The sequence below is a fragment of the Vicugna pacos genome, unplaced genomic scaffold (assembly GCF_048564905.1).
Source record: "Vicugna pacos unplaced genomic scaffold, VicPac4 scaffold_21, whole genome shotgun sequence".
Classification (NCBI taxonomy): Eukaryota; Metazoa; Chordata; class Mammalia; order Artiodactyla; family Camelidae; genus Vicugna; species Vicugna pacos.
Window position 1 is genome coordinate 12,254,476 of NW_027328742.1, and position 15,531 is coordinate 12,270,006.

The 15,531-nt window shown below is 36.5% G+C and overlaps 1 protein-coding gene across 1 annotated transcript in view; it reads right to left on the bottom strand.

Moving 5' to 3' along the window:
• LOC140694426 (RING finger protein 17-like) overlaps window positions 1-12,616 on the bottom strand; it is a 48,917-nt gene extending 36,301 nt beyond the window's left edge. Inside the window, 6 exon segments of the mRNA XM_072957679.1 lie at window positions 1,656-1,756; window positions 3,076-3,156; window positions 4,039-4,150; window positions 7,062-7,153; window positions 10,041-10,135; window positions 12,479-12,616. Of these exon segments, the coding sequence (XP_072813780.1) occupies window positions 1,656-1,756; window positions 3,076-3,156; window positions 4,039-4,150; window positions 7,062-7,153; window positions 10,041-10,135; window positions 12,479-12,608 (611 nt within the window). The 5' untranslated portion in view covers window positions 12,609-12,616.
• Window positions 12,617-15,531: the final 2,915 nt, after the last annotated feature.

Here is a 15,531-nt window from a genome sequence, read left to right on the forward strand (position 1 = left end):
TATATATATATGGATATTACTCAGCCACAAAAAAGAATGAAATAATGTCCTTTGCAGCAATATGGATGGACCTAGAGATTATCATACTAAGTGAAGTAAGTCAAAGATAAATATCATATGATATCACTTATCTGTGCAATCTAAAAAAGTGATACAAATGAACTTAGTTACAAAACAGAAACAGACTCACAGACACAGAAAACAAACTATGGTTACCAAAAGGGAAAAGGTGGAGGGATAAATTAGGAGTTTGAGATCAACAGATACACACTACTATATATAAAACGTATAAACAACAAGGACTAACTGTAAAGCACAGGAAACTATATTCACTAACTTGTAATAATCTGAAAAAGAATATATATATAACTGAATCATTTTGCTGTACGGCTGAAATTAACACAACATTGTAAATCAAATACACTTCAATTAAAAAAGTCAAAAAAAAAACAAGCCACAGAACAAGAGAAATTATCTGAAAATGATATATTTGATAAAGGATTAATATCCATAATGGATACAGAACTCCTACAACCCAGCAACAACAAAACAAATAATCCAATTCAAAAATGGGCAGAGGACTGGAATAGATATTTTTCCAGAAAAAAATAAGCAAATGGTCAACTGAAAGGATATGGTCCACAATACCACTAGCTATTATGGAAATGCAAGTCAAATACAAAATCAGATACCACTTCACATCCTCAAAATGGCTGTATTTTAAAAAAGAGAATTAACAAGTGTTGGTAAGGATGTGGAGAAACTGGAACTCTTATGCACTGCTAGTGGGAATGTAACCTGTGTAGCCAACTTAGAAAACAGTTTGGTAGTTCTTAACAAGATAAACATAAAAGTACCCTGTGCCACTAAACTGTACATTTTTAAATGGTTACAAAAGTAAACTTCATTATGCATATATACCACTGTTAAAAAATGTAATAAAAATGTATGCACATGACCTATCACTTAAAATTTTATAACTGAATATTAAACATGAGATACCAACAACATTGAGGAATAAAGAATATGATTCATTCATTGTGTATTGAGCCTATGTTCTAGATATCCTAATTAGACTAAAAAAAAATAAAAAGAACCCAGATCCAAAGGGGCAAGTACCATTACCAAATATATTTCTTACTTTTATGAGCCTGCCTCTTGAAATACAAAAATGTGATTAAAGATTATTTAAGCTCTTATATATCAAAGTTTTAAAAAAGGATGGCTATATAACAGTATGGTGGTATTTGTTTAGAAATGAGTATTAGAAAGTATGTTATTATTTTCTGTGATGCAAATAAACACAAGAAAAAATGATGAGATTACGTACCAGAAAGAGTATGTTTGCATTTTCCCGAGTATGCTGAATTCTACAACGGGATTCAGAATTTGAAATCATTTATCTATGCTAACTGGTTTAAGAAAGAAATTATCTGAACAGCTTTGGATCAGAAGGCAAATAGCCAAAAAAAAACAAAAACAAAAAAAACGCTGCTCTTCATTTTGAAGCTGTAAACATCAGCCTATAGGGACCACCCATAACCTTCCAAACTAGTTTAAAAGTTACTCATTACTTTAATCTATGCAAAGGAATAAAATGACAAGTTAATGTTAAAAGCTTCAGTTTCATTGAGTCTATATTTTTAACTTATTACCTGGAATCAAGAGAAGTAAAAAGCTGATCAAACTGTTTCTCCAGAACTTCTATAAGACTGACTGTTTCCTCTTTTGTTTGACTGTGTATGGGTTCGAGCATCTGGGAAGAACATAATACAAAGATATAATTTGGTATTTCTATTTTGGAGGAACTGTACTCTTTAACATAATTTTGAAAGTAAAAGATACTTTTTGGACTTTTCAAAATAATAACACAAGAGGAGATTAGATGATAAAAATGGACTAATTCACAAGGTTAAACTTTAAATCCTGGTACTTGTTAGCAAGATCACATCTTTTTTGGCACTTTGTACTGATAAACTGGCAAAAAGGCCTAGAAAACCCACTAAGTTTTCTAAACTTCTTATCATTTCAATCAGTACAGAAAATGAATCGTTTTGGATAGCTGAATTTCTCTCTGGTAGGATTCCTTAAATTTATAAAACTTAAAATGTAGTATTAAAAATATTTGAAATAAAGTGTTAACTATTTCACATACTTCTTCATATTTTCAAAGAATCACTGCTTGGTATCTGTGACCTTTTCTTCTTCCAATTTCTTTTTGGAATGGGAATATCTACCTATGCCTATCCAACCAGTGTATTTTAGGAGATAATTTATTAGTTTCACACATTCACAGTTGGAGAGGAATTTTGCCCCAGCATGAGTCATTCTCTGAGTCTCACCTATACCTGATTTAGAAGATACTTGGATGAGATTTTGGAGCTAGAGTTGACGCTGAAATAGGTTAAGAATTTGGGGTATGTGAGATGGGATGAATGTATTTTGCATGTGAGAAGGATATGAATCTGGGAGGGCCAAAGGGCAGACTGCTATGGGTTGAATTCTGTACCCCACTCCCCTTTCAGATTCACCTGTTGAAGTCTTAACTCCCGTATCAGCTATAACCCTTTGAGTGCCTTGGCTGTGAATTTGCTGCTGCTGGGTGTAAGGAATTTGTTCCTTCTCAATAAAGAAGTCTCTCTGTCTGTCTGTCTGTCTGTCTGTCTGTCTCTCTCTCTCTCTCTCTCTCTCTCTCTCTCTCTCTCTCTCTCGGGTGACAGGGTTAAGGAGAAAAGAGCATAAGACTCTGTGTAACGATCTACAGCCAGGTAACACGCAATGCTAGAAAGGTGATCTGCAATGCTTCCAAGACAAAACTCAGCTCACAGCAAGCGGAAATCACAGCTCCTTAACAGAGCTCCAATTTCAGCATGCTGCTAGCACAACAATGCTATGAGATTACTGCTAGCAGGCCATGAGAGGTGTCCATTCTTTTGTATATTTCTCTTATCATTTGATAATCATACTTAATAACTGAATGCTAAGCTCCAATTTCAGTGATATTACATCCAAATTACACAGTTAAAGAGAACATGCCTTAATTTATGATAGAATTTAATCATTCAAAATGCTTACTTTTACAGCAATACTTAATTCTTCAAAATTCTGGCCTGCTATCTTCAATGCTTCATCAATTTCTTCCACAGTTTTAGTCTCCTAAGAAAGGGAAGGGGAATATACAAACACAAAGTATAAACATAGATGCTTAGATACAACATAGCAGCTGCAAAAGCATCAAGCTACCATTGCGGTTACAGACCCACTACAGAAATCAGAAAAGAAGCAACAATTAACATTTTAGTTTTGGTGATAGCATCCCAAATTTCTTTTAGGTACCTTTTTGGAAAAAATGGAATTATGTCCTACAACCATTTTGCATCTTAAAACTACCTGAAAAATATATCATGGCAATAAATATATATACATAAAAAGTAACAGTTCTTAAGACAAAAAGATTATAATTTGGCTATGTTAAGATTTAAACAATGAAGGTGAAGACAGCGCTCTGTCTTCTCTCCCAGCCCACTAATGATCCCCTTAACTTCATTCAGCAGTATTTTGGAGTTTGTCCTGTTTCTAGCCTTAAATTAGAAGAATACATTATTTAAAGTGATATGGAGTAGTAACAGGTAAAACTCAATCTTCCAACAACAATTACACCATCCTTTCAGTCACCGTTAAAATACCTGGTAAATCACCCTTAGAATTTAGAAACTTGCACTTTATACAATCTCATAGAATGTGAATTCAATAACTAGGTTCAAAAGGAGGAAGCTACGTGCAGGTAAATATCAAGAGCACTGACAGAGCTGGTCAAAGGCAGAATGGGCTAACTTGGGAGGAAAAGAGAATTGCTGAAAACAGTTCAGAACAAATCAAGAGATTCAAGCAAGGGAGTATAGGTTTACCTCTGTTACCTTCATGTTTTCAAAAGAATCTACAGTTATAGGAACCTTGAGAGAAGAGGAAAGTGAAGCTACCAGAGACAAAGTAAAAACGTCTGGCCACGTGTCACTTGATGAATAACATTCTTCATACCTCCATTACAGCTGATGGGTTCAGAACAGTCCCACGTGTGAAGGCTGAATGTTCTAAACCAACAGTTAGCCGGTCAGCAGTCTTTTTAAAGTCCTGAGAACAGTTCTTTATTCTGGAAAATGTCAAGTACATTTATTTTAAATACCAACATTAATACAATGGTTTCAATCCTCTAGTCTGATTTTTACTCTCTCTCAAAAATAATTCAGGGGGAGGTTATAGCTCAGTGGTAGACTGTGTGCTTAGCATGTACGAGATCCTGGGTTCAATCCCCAGTACCTCCATTAAACATAAATAAATAAATAAACCTAACTACCTCCCCACTCAAAAAAACTAAAAAAATAAATCATACCATGACTTCTAAGAACACTTAACAGTGGGCTCTCAATTATCTATGGTAAGTAAAGACAGGGAAACCATGACTAAATATGCTTTCATATAAAACTTAATTTTAAGCAAGAATTCAATTTCTTAACAAATTCCTAAAAATAATAGCTTACAGTATAAATTGTGCTTGAATTTCCTAACCATCTCTCCTTCTCTGATATTTTTTGGTAGACATGTTGATAATCCTTTAACTGTCTCAAGCTCAATTATTTATATACACAAATGCCAGCTATTAAAAAATGTACTTATAGGCCTAGATAATGTATATAAAGGTAATGAATTTACCAGATAAGTTAGTTTCAAAGAAAAAGTAAGCTACATTTCTTGAGTACAGATGCTAGAGTTTTTGCCTATTTTTATCTTTATATCCCTATGTTAGCTAGCACACAATAAGCACTCAGTGTTTGTTGAATAAGTAAATCAGGAGCCTATGACACTTCATGGAAGAAACTATTATTAAATATGTTACTCTCATAGAGAGAAATAATAGACTAGATAATTTTTAAACATTCTATTACTTAAAAAGTGAACATTCATGTTCTTAAAAACATATGTGAATGCTTTGGCCATAAGGAGTCCATTATTCAATTCCTGTTTCAAAATATTAAAAGACAAATCAGGAAGGAAACACATCATGTATCAAAAGATACTTCTATTTTAAAATATATAACCATTTAAACCAAATTCTACTGAAATTAGGAAATAGAGGAGTTTCTAACATAAGTATATTTGACATGGAGAACTAATTTTAAAATGGTAATTCAGAAAAAAACTGGGGTACCTAAAACAGATTCATCTACTTCTGAAAATGAAATTTCACTTTGCAACCATATTCAATATTATATAGATCTAGACAAAAGTACAATCAAATTTGATTTGGACGATGTATAACAAGAAAGATTCATACAGAAGCCCACATTTATATTTTCTCTTGGGAAAAAAAAAGGATAATCTCGCAACACTGGGATGGTCTTAACACAAAGCAGTAATTGGCTGGAGCTGAGTACAGGCTACCTCCTTTGGAGTGGGTAAACCTTCTGTCTGCTACAATCCTTAACGCTCATTTAATGTCAGTCTGTCTCACCCAGTAAGTCATCTGCTAGATTCCTGTAGGTGTTCAAATTTGTTATGGCCACTGACTCACAGGAAGCCAAAAAGATTCCTGAAGTGATTACTCTATTCACTCAGAGCCTATGGAGGAAGTGACCGGTGGAATGCAAATACAGCAGTTGGGAGCAGTACTGGTATTCCATGAGCCTGAGTTTCACCTCTGGTTCTGTCAATAACCAACTGCTGGACTTTAGCTAAGTGGTTATGCTACCCAAAGGAAAAACTGTTCTGTTGGTTTCTATGCATGCATATAAATCTGGACAGAGAAGCTACAGCAATAACATGAAAAGTCATGACAGTTAGTCTAAAGGATTTTGGATTTTACCTGGATAGGTAATGAAAACCATAGAGCAGGAAAGGGTCTGAAGTCCTAAGGAGGTAGCCAAAAGAGACTAAAAGAATCAAACAGGGTGTAGAAATGGAAGATAAATTATAAATATGGGTGATATTGTGGAAATAGAATCTTCAGGAGGTAAGATGGATGAGATATGAGGAACTGGGTGATCTATAGATGTTTGGGCCAATAACAAAATTGAAAAGTTTCCAATGAGACTGTTCCTTGAGGGAACCCTATATTTATTTTATTTCTCATATAACTTACTTCCATATTAAATATGATTTAAGAAGTTAAAAGTTATACAAAAATATAATTACCATCTGAGTAGCGTCTTGGTAAATTAATAAGAAGATTCTTTGACCCTTAAAAAGTTGCAAAGTCAAACTTCACCATTTTTTAAATCATGATTCATTCCACAGTCAACCCTAAATGTACATTCGCCTAGGATCAAAAAATGATTTTCAGAAAAACTACAGCAAATGTCAAAATATCACGGTTCTTCGTCTAACATTTATAAAATGTTTACTCTGTGTCCAGCACCAGGGATGTAGAAAACAATAAAATATGGCCCTTGCCATTAAAGGGGCTTGTAGACTAGAAGAAGATGACAAATATAAATAAGTGCAATTAAAAAAAACACAGGTGCTCATCTCCAGCTGGAATATGTTAAAAAAAAACTTTGCATACTATTTCAAGAAGAGAATTTATTAATACATATACATGTAAAATCTTACACAAGAATGGAAAAATGAATAAAATAATCTCAAAGTTATCACTTTCTATAAATCACCTCTCAAACCACTTCTTTTCAAAATCCTGCATTGTATTGTACTCATACTACTGTTGGGAATCAATAGAAATGTACGTTCTTATTTTTTTCCTCCATTATCTTCTCACTCAGCACACTAGTTTTTGCTGAAGTCTATTCTCAGCTTCTCTTACTCTGATGTGGCAATCTTGCATTCTTTTCTTTCCCTACTTTAAATAAGAACAAACTAATGCTGCTTCTTTAGGAGTTGGAGTCTCCATTTCATTTACAGCTAAGATAAATTACAAACCTAAAGAGCAATGTATAAACAATGGGTTACAAACACTAATCTAAGAATGACATTTTATCAATAATTCTAAAATAACTCTTCGAGAAATATGTTAAACTTCAAACACTAAAATAAGTGCACACAGAACATACTTTTTTGGCTGCAGTTTTTCCATAAAAGACTCTTCTTTAATATATCCATCTATTGGGCAGTATCCTTGTTTTGTATTTATAGTTGTAGCAACCTTAGGATAAAAGATGAAAGTAAGAAACCAGAAAGTCACTCAATAAATTCTGTTTATCCAGAATTCAAAAAACTAGTGTGTCATCCATAGATAAAGTTGAAAATAGCTCTAAAGATCCTGAAATCCTCTTTAAATCAAAGAAAAAGCAACATTTACATGTTTTTATCCTACTTTATTTTTTTAAAAAAATCATTTAATTGGCAATTAATTAAGCAGAACATTAACTATACTTCACTCTGCTACATTTCTAAAGGAAATACTTGGAACAATACTTTTAAAATTCACTGTAAAATTTTTACAATGCTATTTTAAGGTACGTACAAAACTCTAAAATACTTGGGAATAACTATAGTAAGAAAAATACAAGCTCTAAGAAAAGAAAACAAAAAACTTTATTGGCAGTCATAAACAAGAACTGAATAAATGGAGAATTAGGTTAGGGTCTTGAAGACAAAGATTTAAAACCCTAAAACACAACTGATATAAAATTAATACAATTCTGAAGTTCGTATGAAAACATAATGAGCAAGAATATAAAATTTTTAATATAACATTCAGTGGAGATTTATCCCACCAGAAAATAAAGCTACTGTAATTAAAACACTAAGGTAGTGGCACAATACAAGTCAACCCTTGAACAACGCAGGGCTTAATGTGCATGTAATTTACAGCTGGCCCTCTACATGTGCGGTGCTTCTGCATCCACGGATTCAACCAACAGCAAACCATGTAGTACTGTAGTATTTATCTACATAAGCGGACTTACACAGCTCAAACCTGCACTGACCAAGGGACAACTGTAAATGAATAGAACAGAGCCCTGAAACAGATCCACAAATATATGGGAACTTCATATAGACTATAAGGGGCATTTCAATTAAATAGAGGAAAGATTGATTATTCAATAAATCATGTGGGAAAGTCAGCTAATTATTCTGAAGAAGAAAGTCACATACTCACATCATATAAAATATAAAGGGATTTAATACTTACTTTAAAAAAAAAAAGTATTGAAAAAAAAGTACTGTAACTCTGAGATGGAAAATCTGCCTAATCAAAGAAAACCTAGAAGCCACTAAGGAGGAGGAAAAACAATTCAAGAAGGAAACATTTCTGAATGGTAAAATGTAATAAACAAAATTAAAAGTGAAAAATTGGGAGAAAACATTTAAAATACACAGGACAAAGTGTTAATATCTCTATCACATGAAATAGTCTGACAAGCTAGAAAAAGACAATTCAAAAGAAAAGTATGGAAAGGACCAAAAAGGATCCGTTAAAAATCCTCCCAGAAGAGGAGCTAAGAAGTCAACATATGAAAAATTGCTCAATTTCACTAGTAGTCAGGGAATTTCAATTTAAAACAAGGAGATACCCACTTTTTGTCCATTAAATGGTCAAACATTAAAAAAAATGGACAAACTCAAACACGGATATTTTTTAGACCTGGAAACTAACAGAATCTGCAGATAAGATTTTTTTGGTGGGAGTGGGTTTCAAGAATTGTGCAAAGATATGGTGAAAAATTTTGAAAACCACCTAAATGTTTTATCATAAAGAGATTAGTTAAGAATTACAGCTCTTATGTACCATAGTTTATTATATAGTCTTTGAAAGTACTGCAGCAACATGGATGGACCTGGAGATTGTCATTCTAAGTGAAGTAAGCCAGAAAGAGAAAGAAAAATACCATATGATATCACTTATATGTGGAAACTAAAAAAAAGACAAATGAACTTAATAACAAAACAGAAACAGACTCACAGACATAGAAAACAAACTTATTGTTACCAGAGGGGAAAGGGGGTGGGGGGAAGGGATAAATTGGGAGTTTGAAATTTGCAGATACTAACTACTATATACAAAACAGATAAACAACAAGGTTCTACTGCATAGCACAGGGAACTACATTCAATATCTTGTAGTAACCTATAATGAAAAAGTATGAAAATGAATAAATGTATGTATATGTATGACTGAACTATTATGGAGAGATTGACACAACATTGTAAACTGATTATACTTCAATTAAAAAAAAGTAATGTAGGAGACTCTCATGAGAATAGGTTAATGCTGCTAAGAAAAATAAAGCAGACTACTAAATGCGATAGTCTCTCATTTAAATATATACCTCTGGTGGGAAAGAGGATGTTCTGGGAAGGTTTTAAGTATAAGGTACCAAAGATAGTTATGTATTATTAGGTTATCAGGGTAAAAGTGTTACTTTAGGAAAATCACAATGGAGCAATTGTTATTTTTAAGAGTGTCCCCTCAGAACTGAGGACTAAAACTTATATTTCTATCTGCCTCTTCATTTATGCCCTTTTGGCCTGGCATTTCATAGTAAGAGCTTAATGTTACTATCAACAGATTTGATACAGGACATTTCTTCCAGAAAATTTAAGAAATTATTAAATACAACTGATTTAAAATATTTCAGTTAAAACTGTGTAAAGATTCTTAACTTCTAACATTTTTTTTTTCACTCTAGCATCTCTACGAATGTAAATTTGATGACACACAAAGGTTGAGGGGCAGGGCAAAGTTCAAAATTTGCTTGCATGGTATTGGTGTGGAAAATGCAGGTACAAATCTGAAAGGAATATTACTTCATTAAGATAAAAATAAATAGAGGCAATATTCCACAAAAATGTCCAAAAAAGTCAAAATATATAGGCTAAGTGTATAAACTTAACCTTGCATTCCCTTTGATCACTTTGAACAATCATAAAGTGGATATGAACAGCTTATCTTTTGCTAGGTTCCTTAGACTCAGGAGCAAAAATGCAAGTTTTTAGTTCCTAACTAAAAGTATGTCTTATTTCTCCAATATTTTCACCTTTAACATTAGGTTGTAATGCATTCAATATGAAAGACTAAAACTTACCTCACAATCAGGGCATATAATTGTGCTGTATTCTTCAGTTACTAACAAGCACCGTTCACAAAAAGCATGTCCACACTGAAGTTCATGATGGTGACCTACAGATGAAATTTTATTGTGAATTAAACTTTGCACAATTTGTTAATGTTGAATGTTCAGTATAATCAGACGGAAAGTTAAAGGGGATTCTCTTGTATAGGAAAAGATATGTAGTTTAGTTGGAAATGGATGACTTATTAAACGAAATTCAGGAGAAACAAAACAGGTCAGAAGGAGGGAGAAAAATGAGAAGAAAAACCAGGCAGAGCTATGTAATATTGTTTGCATTCATTTAGATGGTTATTTAGCACCTATACTTCTTCAAATTTGACATCTCTTATAATCATATAAAGTGCTCTCACATACTTCATTTGATCATTGTAAATTGCATGGCTAAGAAGGCTGGGAATATTTTATTCAACCTAGGGATGGGTAAACATTTTAGTGATCTGGGGTAAATGGTATAATCTAGACTCCAATCTAGTTCTGTTTCCAAGTCTAATGTTCTTTCTACTTGATCATACTGCCCTCTGCTAATTTGTATTTCCCAACCTGTGATGGGACAGAGAGGGCCAATTTGAGACACTGCCAAGACCATTCTCTTCATGATCTAAGACACTGGCAAGGACAGAAGTCAGATGCCACTAATGTCACACACACATGACTCATATAAAGATCATCTTCACAAACTTAGCATTTATGAAGGGAAATACCATAATCTTATCTTTGGAGTAGGGAGGGAATTAGTGTTTAATGGGTAGCATTTCAGTTTTGCAAGATGAAAAAGTTCTAGAGATCTATTATACAACAATGTGAATATACTTAACACTACTGAACTGTTCTTTTAAAAATGGTTCAGATGGTACATTTAATGGTATTTTTTTTTAAAACCACAATAAAAAAGAAACCAGAGAGGGACTCCCCGACCACACTGAGAACTGGAATGCCAATGGCTCTATTGCCCGTGCCACAATCAGGATGTTGCAAATGATGTTGCGGCCAATTCCAGAACCCTAACCCCTGTGCCATGTTCACACCAGCAAGGTGGTCTTGAGTCTTGCCTCTCCTCTGTATGATACCGTAATTTTGATTGAAAAACCTAGTATCAAGATGTTAATAATCTAAGTAGAATTTGGAGTTTATCATAATAAGCATTCATTATAGCTATGTCACTTTCACAGGTTGTCGTTTTAAAAGACTTTGCAAGAAAAAAAGGGAAAAAGAAACTAGATAAAATTAGTCACCATTCACTATAAAATTAGTGTTCTTGCTAATTTATGTTATAATAATTGCATTCTTTTGATTAAAAAAAGCTTTAGTTTTAAAGCCAACTGAAACATCTGAAGCTAGCTCACAATCAAGCTAAATTTTAAAGCTCGTTTAAATTCCAGAGATAATGTTACTAAAGAAATCAAAACTATTTCAATTGTTTTCTTTTATAAGGTTTCTGGCATTGTACAAAGCAAAATAACTTGTGCTGCATTACAGCTTACAGCAGTTTCACAACTTTGTATGCACAGGCACTATCTTTCCAATTGAGAACTTCTCAGCATTATAATAAAAATGTATGGAAGAAGCAGTGATTTTAAAATGCCATGTTCTAAAACTTTTCTTTGTAATACTATCTCATTCGAATAATGGCGATTTTCTATGCAACAGCAGTGATCGAAATTTGGGGTAGGGGAAATTTGGCTCCCCACCGAAAACACAGCTAACCAACTTTTCCCACTCGCTCATGTCTCCCAAATGGAGTCCGTCTTGGAGGGACTGAGAAAACTGACTTTCCCTTCGAAAGTGCAAAGATTTAACAGGTACACAGCGTAATAAGGCTTTCAGCAGCTCCAGGAGTTGAAATTCAACAACTCGCCCCTGGCAGAGACACAGCGCCGTACCGCCTTTCCGGTTACATTAAGTAACTTGAACCTGTTCCACCTGAAGGGAGTCTTGAGGGAGCGAATCAAGGGCGCTCGTTCCCTTGCCGCACAAGGTCAGAACGCAAGACGCACAGAAGTGAGGTGCTGTCTGCCAAACCGAGCCGCGTGCCCCGGCCCATCCCCAACGTCCGTTGTGTAATTTTAGAAAAATTTCACAGTGGTCTATTCGTTACTACAACAAAAACTACCCAAGGAAGCCATGTTCCGTTGCTTCACCACAGGATGACGGCTAGGGCCTCACAGCTCCCCTCTCACCGACCTGCGAACCGGCCGGTGAGGAAGGGGCGGCGCACGGGGAGGCTGGGGGTGAGGAGAGCCGCCCTCGCCCGTCTCAGCGCGTCCCAGCCTCGCTCGCCTCGCGGCCCGCGGGCTGCGGGCCCGGCCTCGACCCGCGCACGCCTCGCCGCCGCGGCCACCCCGCCCCGCCCCGCCCCCGCGCGGGCCGCGGGCTGACCCTCAGGCCCTCACCCGAAGCTCCGGGCGCCCTTCCTCCACACCGGGCGCACAGGGCCTCCCTCGTGGCCTGGGCTCGGGCTTGCCTCTCCACCTGCCCGCAGGAAGTCGGGCCGCGCCGAGCCCTCAACGCCTCAGCCGCCATCGCCGCCTCCTCAGGCTCGGAGGGCGCCCGCCGCGTGCGGGCCGACGTCCCTCGCGGCAGTGGCCAATCACCGGAGGCGGCGGCTCCAGAGAGCCAATCAGGGGCAAGGAAATTGAAGCCCCCCTCCCCCGGCCAGCGGGGCACGCGGGCTGTTTCTGTTTTGCAGCCGTCGGAGAAACGGTGCGCGAGGTGATCAAAAACCGTTTCCCCGTCCGATCTTAGTCTGAGCGTCACCGCCTTGGCACTCTTACTGCATTTAAATCAGACTTCACACAGCATTCCTTCCACTGCTGTTGACCTCACAGGGGGTGAACCATCCTTCGCGTTGAAGTCGTCCCCCTTCCCTCGTGCATCATAGGGGCTTCGGTGAGGAAGCCGGCCCAGGTGCCTACCGGTAGGGGGATGGGTTAGCTACTTCAGACTAAGGTGGTCATGATTGCCAACAGCTGTCAAACTCTCGGTGTACAAGGCACTGGGTCGGGAACAGTTGAGGGTGCTAAAAATTTACAAACTAACAGGTTCCCGCTTGAGAGGTATGGAGGCCTCTACCTAAAGGGTAACTTCTAGTACGGTAGCTTGTGTTAAATGCCGGAGGAGAGTGAGAGAAAAGAATTATCTGCGTTGTATGAAAAGCCTTCCTAGAGGATAGAGGGTTTCCACTAGACCTTAATACCTGGGTGGGTCTTGCGGAAGTAAACAGGGTAAATGAGGCATTCCAGGGAGAAAGAACAGCATAAGCAAGAGAAACTAGGTGGGAGATGCTGTGGTCTATTCAGAATTTAACTTATAGATCATTTGGCCAGAGTATTAACTTAACTTACAGTGAGCTTTTTGGAGAGGTATATCGTAGTTGAGCCTTACAGGGTCATGAATGCCGGACTAAGGAGTTTGGACTTCACCATTTAAGCAGTAGAGTGCTGGCCAAATTGTGTGAGCAAGGAATGATGTGATCTGGTAACAGTGCGGCAGGTATATTGTGGAGGGAGCATCTGGAGATGGCAGGGTGCATTCAGCTGCTACGAATAAAAGCCTGCATACAGTCTTCATTTTCTCTTTTCTGTATACTTTTTTTTTTTGGAAATAGAAGTATTCTATGCAAAAGCTCACCCCTGATTAATATCCAAAATGTGCAAACAGCTCACACATTTCAATATTAAAAAACAAACCACCCTATCAAAAAATGGAAGAAGACCCGAACAGACATTTCTCCAAAGAAGATATACAGATGGCTGACAGACATATGAAAAGATGTCCAACATTGCTAATTATTAGAGAAATGCAAATCAAAACCACAATGAGGTATCACCTCCCACCAGTCAGAATGGCTATCATCAAAAAATCTACAAATAATAAATGCTGGAGAAGATATGGAGAAAAGGGAACCTCGTACACTGTTGATGGGAATGTAAATTGGTGCAGCCTCTATGGAAAACAGCAGGTAGTTTCCTTAAAAAACTACAAATGGTCTAAAACTACTATATGGTCCAGCAATTCATATATACCTGGAAAAAAATGAAAACTCTAGTTGGAAAAGATACATGTAGCCTGATGTTCATAGCAGTACTATTTACAATAGCTGAGACATGGAAGTAACTCGAAGTGCCCATAAACAGATGATTGGCTTAAGAAGATGTGGTACACATATACAATGGAATATTGCTCAGTCATAAAAAAGAATGAGATCTTGCCATTTGCAGCAACATGGATGGACCCAGGGAATATTACACTTAGTGAAATTAGTCAAAGAAATACAAATACTATATAATATCACATGTGGAATAAAAAAATACAAATGAATCTATATATGAAACAGAAACAGACTCACAGACAAAACAAATTTATGGCTACCAAGTGGGATGGGGTGGAAGGGGGGAGGGACAAATTAGGACTATGGGATTAACATATATGAACTACTATACATAAAATAGAAAAGCAACAAGGATTTATGGTACAACACAGGAAATTACGCCCAATAATCACCTATAATGGAATATAATTTGCAAAGAACAAAAACAAAAAGCAGAAGCTGAACCACTATGCTGTACACTTGAAACTAACACAATATTATAATTCAACTATAGTTCAATTTTAAAAAAGCTCACCCCTACTCAAAAATCTGTTTACTTTGTAGACCTCAGGAAAAAGTACTGATTCATTAATACATCTCCATGCTACCATCCAGTAGTTTCTACTACTAATCCATAATGGAATTCAGAGTACTAATCAAGCCAGTATTCCCATGTAACGTGCTAATATTTCTACAACATTTTTTTAGTGGTGTTGCCTGTTCCCCTCATCTGCAGTGCCCACTCCTTTCTCCATCAGTTCATGTTTTTTCCTCATCATTCATGGGTCAGCTTTAGAACCACCTGTGCCTCACAACCTTCAGATTTCTCCCTGCACTCAATACTGGAGCATGTAGCTGCAATCTCCTTTTCCATTAGGATATCTCTAATGTGATTTGAATAATGACAATCTTGTTGCATAGGGGTTCCTCTTGTGTCATAAGATGAACTGAATGTGGTTCAGTACAGAGGAGTCATGTCTGAATATCACCAGGCAGGCTGGAGAGAATTATGCCTTTGGTACAGTTGAATAAATCTTGGGTAAATCAGGGTCAGTGACAAATACAATGACATACATTTAGACCTCACATATTAGGTATTGGTACCTCCCAGATCTTTCCAACAGAGCAGATAGAATTACGTTTACATTTTAGATTGTTTAAATCCTTTGTGTGGAATTCTTTAATGGCTTCCCTTTGACTGTGACAAATCCTTAAAATGGCCTTCGATTTGGCCTCTTTGATTTGGTCTCTGCTGACCTCTGTAGCTTCATTTTGCCCCACTCCTCCTCACTGTGCTCCAGATACTCTGGCCTTTTTCAGTTCTGTAACTCGGTGAAGCTCTTTCCAACCTTAGGG